This window comes from Petromyzon marinus, chromosome 34 (genome assembly GCF_048934315.1).
Source record: "Petromyzon marinus isolate PM22_M1 ecotype Great Lakes invasive population chromosome 34, UKy_Petmar_22M1.pri1.0, whole genome shotgun sequence".
In the NCBI taxonomy this organism is placed as follows: Eukaryota; Metazoa; Chordata; class Hyperoartia; order Petromyzontiformes; family Petromyzontidae; genus Petromyzon; species Petromyzon marinus.
Genome location: NC_133700.1, coordinates 11906899 through 11925385, shown reverse-complemented (window position 1 = coordinate 11925385; position 18487 = coordinate 11906899). Strand labels below are relative to the sequence as shown.

Sequence of the window (18487 nt, the reverse complement as noted above, 5' to 3'; positions counted from 1 at the left end):
GAGGATCTTGTCAATGATCTCAAGGCAGCTGGTACCAGTCACCAAGAAAACAATTGGTAACACACTACGCCGTGAAGGACTGAAATCCTGCAGTGCCCGCAAGGTCCCCCTGCTCAAGAAAGCACATATACATGCCCGTCTGAAGTTTGCCAATGAACATCTGAATGATTCAGAGGACAACTAGGTGAAAGTGTTGTGGTCAGATGAGACCAAAATGGAGCTCTTTGGCATCAACTCAACTCTGTGTGTTTGGAGGATAAGGAATGCTGCCTATGACCCCAAGAATACCATCCCCACCGTCAAACATGGAGGTGGAAACATTATGCTTTGGGGGTGTTTTTTCTGCTAAGGGGACAGGACAACTTCACTGCATCAAAGGGACGATGGACGGAACCATGTACCGTCAAATCTTGGGTGAGAACCTGCTTCCCTCAGCCAGGGCATTGAAAATGGGTCGTGGATGGGTATTCCAGCATGACAATGACCCAAAACACACGGCCAAGGCAACAAAGGAGTGGCTCAAGAAGAAGTACATTAAAGTCCTGGAGTGGCCTAGCCAGTCTCCAGACATTAATCCCATAGAAGATATGTGGAGGGAGCTGAAGGTTCGAGTTGCCAAACGTCAGCCTCGAAACCTTAATGACTTGGAGAAGATCTGCAAAGAGGAGTGGGACAAAATCCCTCCTGAGATGTGTGCAAACCTGGTGGCCAACTACAAGAAACGTCTGACCTCTGTGATTGCCAACAAGGGTTTTGCCACCAAGTACGAAGTCATGTTTTGCAGAGGGGTCAAATACGCATTTCCCTAATTAAAATGCAAATTAATTTATAACATTTTTGACATGCGTTTTTCTGGATTTTTGTTGTTGTTATTGTCTCTCACTGTTCAAATAAACTTACCATTAAAATTATAGACTGATCATTTCTTTGTCAGTGGGCAAACGTACAAAATCAGCAGGGGATCAAATACTTGTTTCCCTCACTGTACTTTGCAAACCCACTGGCTATCAACAAAGATTCGTTCATGAAGCCATCCGTATATACAGAAATCGACACAATTCCAACCGAGAAGATGGGTACAAACTCAATAATGACTGGAAGGACGTTATCAACCAGTTCAAGTCATAACTGGCTGTAATGTTTCCATTTTTGACCTGGCAGTCCTTTAATTGGTGGAAACCCATCACCAGTACCATCATTACCCACTACTACCATCACCTCTAGCAGTAGCCCTTGATTGGTGGAAACCCACCACCAGTACCATCACTACCCACTACTACCATCACCTCTAGCACCAACCTCCACCGTCAACAGTGTGATTGTGTAAAGCGAGGTTGCAATGATTACCCGGCAGCCCTTTAATCGGTGTAAACCCACCATCATCGCTGCCCACGACCACCACCACTCACATCAACATCAGCTGCCCCGCCCATGCTGCTGACACTTGGGCTAGGCCCATGTTTAACCTTTATAAAGTTTGCCTTTTCCTGACGACGACCGCTTGTGTTGCGATCGAAACGTCGTCGTTTTTTATTTTTATCATTTTTATTCACTTTATTATATTTTTTATCGACGTGACTTTACCGAAAGAACCAAAGAATATGAATTCCTGCAGTCACGGAAATTGTAAGTCAAAACGTAGAATGAAAGTTGCAAACAAAACATGGAACACATCGACAACTACAAGAACAGACTTTGGAGAACAACGGCACGGTGATCAGAACGCCACCCGAGAAACAAGGAACGCCTTTAAACATTCAAATGAGACAATTTGTCTCGAGGTGTTGCTGACCGCCCAGCATGGCACATCGGCACGCAAAATCCGGAGATAGGTCGTCGCAGAACGCAGACCCTGCGCGGCTCTCACACCCGCACATCCCCAAGCCTCCACTGCCCAAGCAGCTCTCTGCCACCGATTCACCTCCACGCCCTCCGCACCCCCACAAGGAAAGAGCCACGCGGGCGGGAGACCCCCACGGCTGTGTGGCGATGACCAGGTGATAACGCGTTCCGGGCGGCCGCGCCAAGTTAACGGACAGAGAGAAGAAAAGAAGCCCCGACGCATTCAGGGCCCTCAGTGACCGTGAGCCGTAAGTGCCGTGAGCAAGAGCACTCGCGCGTTCTCGTGTCGCGAGGACACAAAGGGGCGCGCGCGCACTCATGGAACCCCGAGGTCGCCCCCCCCCCCTCTCTCTCGCTCGAGTTAAAGCCGCGTGGGGATGGGGAGAGGCGCGGGCGGGGGGGGGGGGCAGGAGGAGGTGCGGGTGGGGGGCAGGAGGAGGAGGTGCGGGTGGGGGGGGGGCAGGAGGAGGAGGCGCGGGCGACTTTACAAACGGCCAGAAAATTATTTGCGGGGCACGGCGGCAATAGGAGTCTGATGAGCGGGGTGCGCGCGTGTGTGTGTGGTGTGTATGGTGTGTGTGATGTGTGTGTGTGTAGTGTGTGGTGTGTGTGGCGTATGGAATGGTGTGTATGGTGTGTGTATGGTGTGTGTAGTGTGTGGTGTGTGTGGCGTATGGTATGGTGTGTATGATGTGTGTGGCGTATGGTATAGTGTGTATGGTGTGTGTGGTGTGTGTGTGGTGTGTGTATGGTGTGTGGTGTGTGTAGTGTGTGGTGTGTGTGGCGTATGGTATGGTGTGTATGATGTGTGTGTGGCGTATGGTATGGTGTGTATGGTGTGTGTGTATGGTGTGTGGTGTGTGTGGTGTGTGGTGTGTATGGTGTGTGTGGTGTGTATGGTGTGTGTGGTGTGTATGGTGTGGTGTGTATGGTGTGGTGTGTATGGTGTGGTGTGTATGGTGTGGTGTGTGTAGTGTATGGTGTGGTGTATGTGTGTGGTGTATGGTGTGGTGTGTATGGTGTGTGGTGTGCATGGTGTGGTGTGCATGGTGTGGTGTGTGTGGTGTGCATGGTGTGGTGTGTGTGGTGTGCATGGTGTGGTGTGTATGGTGTGGTGTGTGTGGTGTATGGTGTGGTGTGTATGGTGTGGTGTGTATGGTGTGGTGTGTATGGTGTGTATGGTGTGGTGTGTGTGGTGTGCATGGTGTGGTGTGTGTGGTATGGTGTGGTGTAGTGTGTGGTGTGTGTAGTGTGTGTGGTGTGTGTAGTGTGTATGGTGTGTGTGGTGTGTATGGTGTGTGGTGGTGTGTATGGTGTGGTGTGTATGGTGTGGTGTGTATGGTGTGGTGTGGTGTGTATGGTGTGGTGTGTAGTGGTGTGTATGGTGTGGTGTGTATGGTGTGGTGTCCTACGCTTCACGAAAAAAACCGAGCCCAGGTAAACGGAGCCGCAAAAGGCCATGCTCGTAAAACACCGCGCAAGGCAAGCAAGGCGAAATACACATGTATTGTTATTGTTAATACACATGTATTGTTATTGTTAATACACATGTATTGTTAAGTTTACCGCAAGAATCACGCGAGGCACGAGGATGGTGAAGTATGGTCAAAGAGCCCCCACGGTGTGAGAGGGAGGGCCCCCATTCAACAGTTAATTGGGCTCCCCACATGAACAATGTGGAACTAACCAGTCCAGATTTCACATTCGGACACTAAGTTTTAGGAATTAATTTTCGTGACATACTACACATGCCATATATCAAGCATCAAATTGTTAACTTTGAAGTCACATCTCTTTTCAGTAAACACAAAGCCCACATTGTATTTTCTGAGAGCGAGAAATTGACACAAGTTTAAAACAATATTTATTTTATATATATATTTCTCGTTCACCCTCTTCACGTGGCAAATCCGGAGAGGCAATGAAATGTGCTTGGAGTTCTTTGTTTCTTCACGTGAGCTGTAAAATAAAAGCAGTTTCTGTGTTGGTGATGTCGGTGGGGTGGGCTGCTGTGGTTGTGGACTCTCCCAAGTACGCATGAAAATTCTCATTTTCTCTCTCTTGTGATGAGTGGTCAATCCAGAGAGCCGATGAAATGTGGCTTGTGTTACGTGAGCCGGGCCACAGATGGTTGCGATTATCTCTGTCCTCCCAACACCGAACCCTACCCCCCCCCCACCTCCACACTGCCCCAGCACCCCCTGACCCAGCTTAGGCCCCGGTGCCTTGAGGGGGCCTGGTGCACACAAGCACACAAGACCCAGCCAACGCCACTGCACCGCAGCCTCACGCAGGTCACACCCACAGCCCCGTCCCACCTTGCAACCATCACCCACACCACCTCCCCCCACTTCCCACTTCTGCCAGCCCCAAGCGAACAGCCCAACAACAACAACAAAAAAAATACCGGGCATTTTGTTAAAATCTCATGTGGAACGGCAAAACTATCTCCTGATGAAATGCGGCGACGTTGATCGTGCAGGGCAGCGGCGTCTTCATGATGATTGCGTTGATGGCGGCTTCTGGAGGACTTCATCCAGCAATGGATCGTTGTTAGATTATGATTTTGTTACGTTTGATTATTTATTTCCTCCCTTTAGCCTTTATATTACCAACAGTAAATTGTATATACATGTTTAGCCCATAGTTAATCTTCTGGATGAAGGCCTCTCCACACCATGTCAGTCATGGGGGCTGTTTGACCATACTTCACCCCGCTGGTCATTGCGGGTTTGCGAATGGGGGTGGGGGGCGCAGGACCAGTTCAGCTATCACCCGCCAACTGATACGCGAGCCGTGGCTCGGAATCAAACTCGGGTCACTGGGTTCATCGCACAGCACCGGAACCTCCGCGCCACCGCTCCACCTCAAGTTGGCAGCGAAAGTGAAGTTCTGTACCCGTGAAGCTGCCCCTTTGTTCCTTTGCAGGAGTGGTGCCAGCAAGTCCCACAGGTTTCCTATGGCAACGGCAGCGGACTTGTTTATTTTTATTTTAAAGGTGGCAAGTGGCATTCCCCTATCTTAACTGCGCCACCAACAACACACTGGGGCCACGAAATTTTGGAAAAACCAAACGAAACAAATTTGCATTGATATTCTTGGTTCTTTCGGTAAAGTCACGTAGAGGGGAAACAATAAAATAATAAAAATATAAAACAATAACATTCTCAGACGTTTCGACTGCAACAAGAACATTTTCTTGCTGTGTTTTCACACCTGATGATGATTGCTTGTGTTGCAGTCGAAACGTCGTGAGAATTGTATTGTTTTATCTTTTTATTATTTTATTGTTTCCCTTCTACGTGGTGACTTCACCGTAAGAACCAAGAAAATGAATCCCTGCAGTCACGAAAGCTTTAAATAAAAAAAATTGCATTAAGTTAATGAAGGGGGTAGACGCGAGATCTGACGACAATACGTCTTGCTTCATCAAGACACTTCCGACTTCTTTTGGCCGAATAAGAACAATACTCCTTCTTGCAGATCCCCATCCACAGGGACCGTCAGACCACGCTCTGCCCTGCACTTGTGGCTGCCTGGACTCGTGAGTGCCGAGTGTGACCACATTAGGAGAGAAAATAAATGCTTATTAGTTCTTTTGTTGCATACGAGGGCCCTTGTGGACTGATGTTTATTTTCTCATTTTTCTGCCCCTGGGGCTGGAGGCCGAGATGTCTCAGAGGTGCAGGCTTGGTAGTCTTGCTCCGGTAATGGCTCTTTTGAGCCGCCCAGCGACTAGTAAGTAAAGCTTTAGAAAATGTTCATTTGTTTATTTACTCTTCGGTCCAAATGACCTTCCAAACACAAGCGCTTTAATGATGTGCAATGTTACAATTTATTCGGCTAGGAGGAGGAATCCAAATCTCTTAATACAGTGGGGAATATTAACTTGGCTTGCAAGCCACAAGTTAAATCAAGTACTCCTCCAAATAAGATCGTGAAAATGAGAGAGGGACAATTCATTCCATCCTTAAAATTTCTCTTTCACGATCCCAGGCCAATTGGGGGGCTGTATTGTGTACATGACCCTCAAAGAATCATGGCAAATGGGCAGCCCTCTGCAATGGCCTGCTCATGCCAATATTGGCTAAGGGGCCTCCACTCGAGGGAGCTTTATATAGTGCCCCTCTAGTGGCTGTTTGGCCTTCTCTTCCATGCTGGCCAGACTTCTTGTCGGAGATGCAAGTACCCACACTTCACTCCGCCACACACGCGCTGCCAACTGACGAACTGTGCTGTACCCGATAACAATGCTGGACGGACAGAGGCGGGGAGATTTAATAACCTTGCCAATTGTTCCAGCTGCCGCCCTGTGATATCGAATCGAACCAGAGACCTCGAGATTGCATGTGCAGTGTGCCAAAGCGGCAGCTCTCCAATACAAAACGCAGATGACAATTGTCAAACTTGGAAGCCCGTGTTGCAAAAATAAGCTGGACAAAAACAAAAAAAAATAAAAACTCCACATTTTAATTCTAAAGAGATGAACGTGTGTAAGAGCAACATAGCCACAAATGCACAATACTTGCCATTCGACAGCTAGGAGGGCTGACGGATCGTGTAGAGGGCGGAGGTTGGGGAGGGGGAACCTTGGAATACGCAAGAGAGTTTGCTTGCATACATTCAGGAAAAACAGTTCACTTGAAAACATAGCACATTCTCAGCAAGCACGACAGGGCAGAACTCGCTCACAAAGTCCCAATGCCAGCTGTGGGGAGAATCCCAATCGGGAAAAATGACAAAAGGAAATAAATATACGAGTAATTTTAGAAAATAAATGGCAACACAAAGACGTGCTAGCACGCTCAAGGCAAAATAGAGCCATCAAGCGCAAGAGTGGAGTGAATCACAATTCCACTTACCCTGCCCCTTTGTAAACTGGAGGTTAATGAAGGTCATGGATACACAGTTTACTTTTATACCAAAAGGTTGCCAAGCTTTTTTTTTACCTGCAGGCTTAAAGCCGTTTGCGCGTTACCAGAGTAACAATGTTTTTTAAACATAAAATATAGTTTGTGATGAATGGTGAATGCCTTTGGGCGGCTTGTGCGAGCGTAGCAATAGAACTCTCATTGTCTTGGGGATGCAAGCGGCAGGCGGTGGGGTGGCAGACGTTTACACAGCAAAGGAGAGACGAGATTAGCGTACGGACAAATTCTGACCGTTTTTATTTGAGGTATGTTTTTTGCCTCCTTTTCCATGTTCAAAAAACATGGAAATATACAACAAAAAATACAATAAAGTTATTTTGTATCTCATAAAAATCTCTCAAGCCACAAATCTTGGTGTGTCATTTGATACACGGGTTTCTAAGGAAACTAGTTTTAATCTACGGGGAAGAAAGGGGAGGGAGAGGGTGGGGGGGGGCGGAGGTGGGAGGATTCGAAACAAAGAAAAAAAAGTAATCTTAACTGTAAAATGTCACCGATCGTAAAAGGAGAAAATAAAGAGGGGGGGTTTACAGATTTTGAAAATACTAAATAATTTAGTCTCTGATGTAGAGCCAAGCAAAGAGTTGGCAACTCGCGCGACTTAAAGTTACCCAACAGTTTAAATGTCACGCCATAGCACAGAAACGACAGTAGAACAGAATAGGAGATCCACGGCCTATAAAGCAGACATCGTTTAAAAACAGAGCCTATGACCACATTCGACTTCACAGCTATTCCGTGGCATCATATAGAGAGAGACTTGCCAAGGCGGCAGACTCCACCGAAACCCATCACCATGAAGCAATGCGCAATTATGAGTCAAATTAAACATATCAGCAGACAAGTGTTCCATTTTTGGCTAGTAACTGTGTTGGAAGTGTTTTCCGATTTTAGTTTGGATTAGTGGTTCAATTTTGCAATTCAGTTATTAATTGTACTTACTTGTTTTACTTTACATGTAATAAGTGCCATCACATGAATACCCAATGAGATGTGGAAGCGAATTAACTACATTCTGGAAACAAACAATCTCAACACGACTGGAGATGACCTTGTTCAATTCACGTCTGTCTTGCTTTGTGGTCTATTCTCTGTTAAAACACTGATCGGGCGTTTTGTTTTGAATCGAGGTAGGACTCCCCATCCCCCCCCCCACCCACCCACGACAAGAGAACACGGAAACCCCCCCCCCTCCCCCCCCCCATTGATCTCACGACTACGATCTTTAACAGACGTCAAAATATGAGAGTCGCAAGATTTGGATACTCTGTACAGCAGTTCAAGCTAACACGTCCCCCCACCCGTGTGACACGACACGCCGCTTGTCATCTCGAGCACACTCAACGTTAATTATCTGCGATTTGTACAAAAAAACAAGCTCAACGCTGATTTATTTACGAAACGTTCAAAAGCAACAAAAAAAACTTTCCGAAATAACAAAATAAAATGAACATTGCTCGCGCTGCAGTCCTGTTTCCAACACAGACACAGCCAAAAAGTGATTTGCTAGTGAGGTGACATTTTAAAGCTTTTACCAACAAAATTTGGTTGACCCACAAAAAAGGACACGCTTATCATATTGAGGAATAATACTCTAGCGCCCTACGTCTTAGCTATGACCTACGCGCACTACACATACTAAAGAATGCACATTTTGAAAACTTTATTAACACTGCTGAGACAGTATTACTGTATCAGTCTTTTTGAGGTAGACTTTCATTTTCTCTTTTTTTTTGTTCTTCAAATGTACAGGTTTTCTTTTTTTTTGTGTGTGATGATTTTCACGTTGTTTTTTTTGTTTGTTTTTGTAACGGCTATACATACAACAAACGACAAAAGGAAAGCTGTAAAATAAATACAACACCAGCAACCACAAAACATGACGCATAACGCAGTACGGCAGTGAGGCAGGGCCTGGTTAAGTCGGGACGACACCTCGCTTCTCTCACACACCACCACCCCCCCCCAACCGTTGCATTTGTCAACGCACCGCTCGCAACTAAACAAAAAAACACCGCTCAGTCGGACGGGATGGAAGGAAAAAAAAAGAGGGCACAAAAAAACCTCAAAATTCCCTCTTTTCATTTAGATCCTCAAACAAACACGCGCGCTCGTTCCTGAAGACGAAGCGATATTTGATTCATTTACCACGAGTACGATTTACGGGAAGGGGGGGTGGGAAAGAAAAACAACCTCCCTCGTGCTGAGAAGAAAAACGTACGGCAAAAGTAACGCAGCGCTTGTGGAAGGCGAGAGATGATGGTTTTAAGTGCCGAGTGCGTCCGGCGATACGAAATTCGGGCACAGTACAATTTAAAAGCTCGCCCATCAGCGAGTTGTCCAATTAAACATGGCTTTGTTTTCTAACAGCATTTTGATAAGGGGCATGCAATTAATAAGCTGACAAATCCAATCAGATACTTGGGTCCTCCTGCACACGCAGTAGTGACTCCGCGCACCAAATGTTATTTTGATTACGACCAAGAAACGTTCTAAGGGACGGGACTCTAATGGAAAAAGAATTAGCTATGGATGGGGATGATTGGGGAGATTGAACGTAATATGAATGCCATCCATCTATTTCAGTTGCCACGATACAACAAAAACTTGACTTGCTCAAGTGCACCGACACACACGGTGACAACGGTATCTAATTCAACTTCTGAAATTTAAAAGGAGTGCCGAAATATATTAATACGCAACTCAATATTTTCTTATGCAGTGCCAAGTGAGCTCCAGAAGATAGGGTAAGGTGCATTAGCCAGACATTGCTGCAGCCAGCAATGTTTCCATCACTAATTATCCGAGCTCTAAAGCTTTCTCCCCCGTGACCATCAATCAAAGGCACCCATTGGGTGTTTAGGAGACGAAAAAAACGATTCTACGAGGAATCCACGGAGTTCTTTTTGAACAATATTTGAGCTTTCATTTCTAATGTTCATGCCGTGATGTTGTTCAGCGATAGTGACCACAAGCTGATTTAGAAACAAACATTTTCGCCTGACAGCAGCTTTCCAAAGCTCCTGACTCGGCTTAGAAGGTCTTCTGAAGACGAACCTTTTAATAACCCATTCGAACTAGCAATTCGGATTTAGGCTCTTGCTCTTAAGAAATGTACAAGATAAGTGCTCCCCCATCGGGCGCAGATCTGTAGATGTGCGTATATATAACAAGACGAATTGGGGGGGGGGGGAGAAAATAGAATTCAATTGCATTAAAATAGCAACTAAAGCAGTTGAAGGAAAACGAAGAAAAAAGTTGAGGTCTGTGCGGGAACTGCGCGTTTCGCTCTGCAGACCTCACGTCCTCGCTTTCACCACCCGGTACTCCTTACCAGCCGTCAATCAACTGTCTGTGCATTCAGCGCTTTTAAGGAGGTCATACAATGAGCGGGTGGTGGTGAGGGGGGGGGGTGTAGGGGGTGGATGGGGGCGATTGGGGAGAGTGAACGAGACGGGGCTTGTGGAGCAAGGCGAGAAAGCACGGGCAGAGGGAGGGAGCCGTGCGGCACAGAGGGCCCTGGCTGTGGGTTACTGCACGAGTGTGCTGCTGGCGATCTCATCTCGAACTGGGTGCGGGTGCTCGGGGCCTGATGAATGTGGGCAACACTTTTTTGTACTTTATAATTAATGTGTGCATCGCTACTTTTGTTGCCTTATTAGTCTTTTATCCCCCTCTAGGTTTGAAGACAAAACAAAGGATGCATGTGGGAATTCAAATTATGCTAACAAAACACAAGACGATGTTTCAGCAGATAACTATTTCACAGAACCGTTTTTTTTAATGTCCACATGTAGAACCCTGTGCAATGCATATAGGGGCACACTCACGTACATGGAGTACATTCGATGCCCACGTGCAATTTTACGGAATCCGCTTGTAAAGCGTTTTGGGAGTTGCGAACTCGAGCTATGGTTACAAAGTTTTGCAAGCCGAGTGTTGGTGGTCAGCTGCACAAAGGTCACATCCTCAGACAGCCAACACGTCTCCACAATTTCCCAGCTTTCTGTTACGGCAAATTCGCTCCGTTGCAAGGGACGGCCGGGCTCGACCCCTTGCGAGTGTCCCGCTAATGCCGCCCACCCCGGCCCCGCCATCCCCGCAATCCTGAAATCGGTTTCCCGTGGAGGCAGCAGCAGCAGCAGCAGCGCCGCCGAGACTCGCGCGTTGGAAGCGTCACCTCTGCGGAGTGAACTCGGGTGAAGGCCGACGGGGCGGTCACACGCACCGCGGCTGGCGGCGTCTGGGTTGGGATCAGCGGCGCACCGCGCGCCACGCGGATGGGGCCTCGGTGAAGGGTCTGGCTTCGTCGTAGCGGTCGTCATACTCCTCCGAGGGAAAGGCACGCCGAAGCCAAGCGACTAGGCGTGTTTCACGTAAGCCTGCCAAGGGCTACGTTTGGTCAGTTTACATTCACGTAAGTGCTATAAACTGTATCCAATTTGTTCTGACTGCAGCAGGCGAAACCCAGGACGGCCTCTCTGCAGAGACATATGCAAAACAAAGAAACATAAAAAAGAAAGGGAACATGTTTCGTAAGAATATCATGAAAGCAATGTTGTGGAGCATCGACATTATTGTGAATCAATTAAAATGTGATCCAATTGGCTTTAAACGTCTGTCGGTATGTTTAAGTTGAAAGATGAACATGTATAGCTCATGGATATCAAAATTCCTCCCAGAATGAGTTTAGTTTACCAATCAAAGAGCGAGGAAAGAAACCCCTCCCCCCTTCCCAAAAAAAACAAACTGGACTTCATTTTTTGGAATCTAGACGTCTACTTAAGTGTTCCATATTCTCAACTTGCCCGCAAGCCAGCTCGGTGAGGGATGGAAAGGGTAAAATGGGGGAAGAGGGGGCAGGGTCAGAGGTCTAAAGCCAAAGGTGAAGACCGTTCTGTGGCCCCCAAAAAAAAGAAGCTTCAATTCGATTTTCCTAAAACACAAACAATTATCGTAATGTGGGCATCATGGTGGTGTGACCCTGTGCTTGCCTGGTCTGCTGGCCATATTGCTGCCTTGTTTTTCAGAAGAGCCCAAGAATGAATTTTCAGCGTAAACAGCTCACAATCCACGGGATATGCATTTGTACCTTGCGCATTAAGCGACGCGTGAAAGGTTGGCATTAGATAGTATTCACATGCATCAACTCAAGTTTGACAGCGATATTGGAAGTTTTCCTTAAAAAATGCTGGTAGGTAATGGGGAAAGCACTGCTTATTATTTATTGAGAACGCATTGGTGGGAAGTTTTTTTTTTGTTCTTTGCTTTTGTTCTGCGGCCAAACGAGAGGGGGGGGGGAAACCCCTTTAAAAAATAATAAATTAGTTAAAAGACAAAAACCTCAACGGTCGTGAAAATTTGTGATGCGGAAGGTCCGTTGTTGTTGGCGCGCAACTTTCTGCTTGAGCTGGCGTGCTGCAGACGGATTAGCGCGATGGAATGTGACCGCACCACTGCACCAGCACCACTGCCGCACCGTGCACGCAGCACTGCACTCACCGAGCCCCGCCAGCCCGCCCGCGCCGCCGCCAACGCACGGCCGCTTCCTCCACCAGCAAATACATTCAGTGTCCCCCTTGCGCTCGCTCTCACTTTTTGCAATTTTTGTTTGTCGTTTTTTTGTTTTCTCTCTTACACTGAACGCCGTTTCATTTTTGTGTTCTTTTCCGTCCGTGGATGTGCAGAGCAGAGCCTCGAGGGAGAAACACAAAAACCGCGAAACACCTACAGGACTACACAGTGCCCGAAGCAATTATGAGAGAAAAACAAATTACTAAATGAAACATTCTACTTGAGGTACATTAAGTGTTTAAAAATTGCTTTCCTGAGTGATTTTTGAGAACAATTTGTTTGTTTGTTGTTGATGTTCTTTTTTTCGTGACCGGCGCATGAGCAATAGTTTTAACACTTAATATCGTTAATATTTCACACGGTTGCACTCTCAACATGCGGCAAAAGACCAAATTACCAATTACCGCTAACCCCCTCCCAGCGCAAATAAAAAAAGCAGTTTGTTGCTAACCAGCAGCGGGTGGATGGATGGTAAAAGCAGCAACGGAATACCATCTGCAGCAAGGGCACGCGCCAAATTCGGCAGCCACACACACACAAGGCATCGTCTACCCAACCACACGCTGCGACTGCCAAGCCCGCTACAAGTGGACTCCACGTGTAAGGAAATTAACCATATTTGCAGAGGCAAAATAACGATAATGCAAATGTGTAGTAGAGAGACCGAAATCGCCAACACGTTCAACAGTGGCAGTCGTCTGTTAAGCGTCGCTCTTGTACACTCTGTGGAATACGGGATGCCAAGAGATGCACCCAGAGTTTGCTGGGGCATGTTGTGGACACTACATTATTTTAAATGGCTTGAAAAATGTAAAAATAATATCGGCGAGTACCATTCGTCCACAAAGTGGAAACAATTTAATTAGAGATAGATTATCTTTGCCAACATTGTTTTGTTGGGAATTGCCAACGAGAAGCGAACATTCGGGTGCACGCCTACACTGCCTAAACCACTGCTAATTGAGAAGCAAATACATTATGCATTCCTGCTGTTCATAGTCAATAAATTGTTAATAAAACCGCCACGGGGACAACATATTTAGAGCTGTGCATTATTAAATATTCACGACTAAATATCCATACTGCATTTGCAAGAATGAAAAAAAAATAATTCCAGCAGACACAATGGTGAGAATAATTTTGAAACTGCACATTTTATGTTCGAACGTTATTCATAAATTCAGCCTTGGCTCGCAAATATTTAAAAAAAATGAGTGGATTCAGGCTTGGTTTATGGGATGACCAATGAATACATAACGCTCAATTTTTCTGTTTAATATGTTAACTTTATGCAAACACTATCGCTCGGCCATGCATAAAGGATTAATGAAAACTTATATCTAAATGAAAAAAGCCAAAGGTGGAATTTAAAGTAAATGAATGCTGGAATATATCAAACCGTATGTGTAGCATAAAAACAAAAGTTGGCATTCCGAGCACCCCAACACAAGCCATCGCAAGCCAAGACACCATACTTTGCTTTGTTCGTGAGAAAAAGCCAAATAAGTATATTAAGTGGGTTCAAGTGCGTTTCAGAAATATGTTGGTCCATTACAAAAGAGCCGAGCTGCCTGCCTGGTGTCTGCGTAATTGCCAGTGCACAGAAATATGTTCAGGTGGAATTCTTTTGTGGCGGCGGCGGCGGCGGAGGCCGCAGTTTGAGTGGCGGCCGGCCCGATGCATTCACTCGCAGCCGCTCTGAGAAATGCCTCCCGCGGACTGCAGTGGTCCAGTTGTTGGTGTGTGCTCCTCTCATCAGCATAGGCTACCTCTCGGCTGAGCATTGCGCCCCATTGCCTTTCGTCGCCGACACCGCAGCCCGATGGACAAATGTAAAATTCATCATGGTTTTAGGGAATGGTTCTTGGAAATGATTTCCCAGAAGCACAATTTTAGCACTGATAAATATGCATGCATCCTGCATACCACTTCGCTCTGCTAATTTTCATACAGTCGCCCACGTTTTTTTTTGTTCGGTCGTAATTTTCTCCGATTCTGTTATTTTCCTTTTTTGTGGGGTCCACAATTATACGCCCAAAAGGAGCAAGGTTCGTACTAAAATTTACAATCAAGTACCCGATTTGAAAAAAAGGTATTTTTAAATACTGTTAGGTCATACCAAAGACAGAAAGCACAGCTTACAGATGGTACAACATTGCTGCAATCGTGTTTCAAACACAATCAAAAAGACAACTTGTGCATGCTTCCCATTCACTTCATGCCGAAATGTGCGGTGTTGTGCAATTAAACATTTAAACCCGAATCCTGATCTTGCCTTTGAAATTCAATCTCCACTGGTTGTAATCCTCACTGTAAATTTGTGTATAGGTCACACGATATTTTTGGCATGTGGTATACGGATAGGTCAGTCTGAGCTCGCAACTTGCCACTTTGAGCCAAAAAATAACACAGCAAAACCAAAACACTACAACACTGAACGCCACCGCACGTCAAGTGGCGTGCATCACACGCACATCGCCTCTACGGCCAAGAAAGCTATATTCGCAAATTCTTTTTGGTTAAATTTCAAAGTGTTTTTTTTTCTCTCCAAAATTTTGAGCTTTGCCGAAACACTTTTTTTGTCTTTTAATATTTTAAAAGTTGCAACTTCTTTCGTTTTGCAATTTCACCCCCCCCCCCCCCCCCCATTTTCTTCTCGTTTTCTCGCCTTATATCTGCCACACTTTACCGAGGCAACCCCATTCCGCCCCCACGACCCCAGCCAACCACACTCGTGCCCAAGCCCCTGCCATCGACCACCCACCCCTCACAGAACAGGGACACCTCACATACACAAGCAAATGGCTGCTCTCTGTCCCGGTTTGCACGCAGCAATCGGCATCACGTCGCCACAAAAAAAAACGAACCACATTCAAGGGCACGGGCAGCAACGGCAGTGCTTCATTTGGGCACGTCCCGAGTTACAGTAAAACGGTGCACAATTTCCATTAATTTTACATTTTTCTAAGATGGATTTTTTGTCTTTTTCCTCTTTCGCTTTTGCTGTTGTTGAGACTTCGGGTTCTTGGTTTCAGTCCGACGAGCATTTAGGTAGACACAGTTGTTGCTTTTATTTCATCGTGGGGTATGTTTCTTATTGTTTATTATTATTATAATAGGGGGTGCAGCATTTGTAAATTTCTGCACGACTGAAAAATAAAATTATAAAAAATGACCATGATCCTTCAAAAGATATGAATGAGAGTCGTCGGCACTCGATGCAAAACATAGCACACAAAAAACACAAAGCAGCTTCTTAACGGTAAGACAATGTGCATTATTCTTCTAAGGCTGTACTTCAGAATTAAACGTAGCGACGTTTTTTGCTCGACAGTAATAAATCTGGCAGGTAGCGAGTGGAGGTAAGTGGTAAAACATAAAGTGTTTCCTGTTAAACCCTGAATCGGGCCGAGCGGAGCTTCCATAGGCTACATTTGCTGGGCCCATCACTGGAGAAATATCGCAATTCGTTCCTTGTTAAGACTTTGGCAAAGTATAGTTAACATTTGCTCTCTTTTGGGTGAACACTTTTTCTATCGAAAAGAATGACCACAATGTATTCCATCTGCTGCCAATAAATATAGCATAAAGATCTTTCGTGACAATGCACTATAGGATGCATCTAATGTACAGCAATCATTGTGAGGTAGTCACAAGCTCAAGCTTTGACGGGAATTGGCTGCAGTAGAGACCACAAAGAGAATCGCTCGTATTTCTTGGAGTCTTTTCATCTTGCGTGGGGGCAGTCACTTGCAAACTTACCGCCACCGTGCGAATGCTAAATTGGCAGTGTGCGAGACATCCACAGATGAATGGTGTAAATGCAAAATCCCGCTTCATACACTCGCCAAGTCGCATGAATGTCACACGCCTTGCGTCAAAGAATGTGAGACAATTTACGGGTAAACTCTGATAATGAAACAAAAATGCCCGTGATGTAGCATTTCAATCGAGCGCCCGGTTGCACGCTCAGAAGAACTTTTCGCAGGAACTGGAAATGCGATTGCGATGCATCCTTTTCTAAACTCTCAGATGAAACATGCACCCAGCGCTAGTCGATCCAATTCTTCCCACGTCCACGTTTGTTCTCTTTAAAATATTTTTTGAGACGGACGGTCATTCGAGCAACAGCACAACAATAACTTCCCCCACCCACCCGGGACAAATTTTTCTTTAAATTCCTGTTGCCACCGCACTGGGCGAGATCGCACCGGGGATGAAACATTTTTCTTCAAGACTGTCAATTTTCCAAGGAGATGCCAGGCCCCACCACCCCGACAGTCTGCTCTGCGGAACGATACGTTGGCGTGGGCGCGGTGGGGCCACGCCCGCCGTTGGTGCCGCTACCTCCGGTGACAGAGCTGCCGCCGTACTTCTGGTGCTGCTCTAAGCTGTCGTGCGGCTTCACCGGCTGGAAGCCCAGGCTCGGCACTCCTGATCCAGCCTCACCGTAGTCCGTGCCACGCATCTGAATGAATGCCCACAAACACGCCAGGCGGGGAAAAACTTGTGTTTTATGTCACTGCGCAAACAATGAAACCGATCCAACGCCTTGGTTCCGCTGCAAGCAATGCGTGGCTGGGCTGGTACACCAAGGCATTCATCAAGTAGGTGAGCCTCCACCAAGCCAGCTGGTCCACAATAGGCAGCTTTACGACTGTCATAGCTGCCACCGTGATAATGCCACCACATTTTGCGATGGAAAAAATGTCGGCGAGGTTTTGTAACGTGGAACTTGACTAGAAAACTGCGAGTTACTTCTCGCAGGCATGGAAGGATTTATTACCGCCGTAGTCGCTGCACAAGAAATGCTGCCACGTATTATTGCGGCAAAATGCGGCGTGTTTTTTTTTGTTAAGTGGAGCTTAACGAAGAAGCCGATTCACAAGCTGAAGTCATACGGTGCCAATGTCATGACCCAATTTGTAAAATTACTTTCAACCAAACTACAGACAATAAATATTAACTCTTATTTATTTTGTGCGAGCTGCCGAGGCCACCATACACATATATAAAAGGTTTGTATAATAATGAATGCTAACCTGTGATTAAATAGAGGAAGTTATTTGATTGATATGAGCAATTCAAACTCTGATGGGGGTCTTACCAAGCGGTCCGGACTGCCCATGTGAGGGATCACCAGAATGAACGTGCTGACTGGGCAGCAGGACAATTCCTTTGATGTCGTCTGCTGTGCTACAATTGGGCAAGAGTCAGGAACAAACGCTGGGATTGGCAGCTTTCAAGAATGCTTTCCACTGTCAAGGCATCACTCACTGAGTGGCATCAATTAGCCGGATTGGGGGAAGGGGCGAGGTAGGGTTAAACAAGAAACACAAGTGAAACTTTACATCAAAAGCCATCTCGGTGATACCACAATCCCCCCTGTAACAATGGGTGGCAATAATCCCACAACTTAATATAATTTAGTTTAAAATAGCAAAACAAGGTGTCACTAATTTACTGAATGTACTTTATAGTCGAGGCTCGGCGCACTGGGTGGGTTTGGGCAGTCGTGAGTTTCAGGTTTCAACGCAGAACAAAGTGGGCAACTCCAAGCCAGGCTGAACCTGCCATGAGCTCTTTACGCTTGGCAATTATTCAATCACCTATTTAAGTATCATGCCTTTTTAATTAGTGAAATATACGTATACTATACATATATACACACAAACACATATATGTGCAGCTGCTAGAGTAAAGAGTGTTCATTTTGAATAGAATATGTATTGTATTTAAGGAATATAAAATGATAAATCTTCAGCCCTTGGCCAATTCAATCATTGATAAAAGGCCTACCCATGCTGTGTAAGTTATAGAAGATGTTTAACGATACTTCACCATGCTGGTCAGATAGGGATAGTAAAGTGAGCAGTCAGAAAAAGTTCAGATAATACTGATCTTAGCCATGGCTGGGATTCAAAGTGAGAATGCCAAACTCATAGCGCTGTAACAAAAAAAATACATGTAAATTTTCAGGAGTAGATTCAAACACATAATTGTGTTTTGGTTGTTTGAATGCAACTCTATTATAACATTTGGGTTCCCCACTGGACATCTCTTGATCTACGAGACATCTTTGAACCTACTGTACAGCTGTGAAAAAGAGCTTTATAGCTCATCGGATTCCTCCAATCTAA

General features: G+C 45.9%; 1 protein-coding gene across 3 annotated transcripts in view; it reads right to left on the bottom strand.

The window, feature by feature from the left end:
* Positions 1 to 6296: 6296 nt before the first annotated feature.
* Positions 6297 to 18487, bottom strand: part of LOC116948727 (fidgetin-like) — a 71019-nt gene continuing 58828 nt past the window's right edge. For 2 of the 3 annotated variants that reach the window (XM_032965748.2, XM_032965747.2), the window contains exon 3: positions 6297 to 16815. In XM_032965748.2, coding sequence (XP_032821639.1) covers positions 16588 to 16815 — 228 coding nt within the window. In that variant the 3' untranslated portion in view covers positions 6297 to 16587. Of the gene's footprint in view, positions 16816 to 17454; positions 17544 to 18487 lie in introns of all 3 variants that reach the window. The other variant, XM_032965749.2, reaches the window with a different exon arrangement.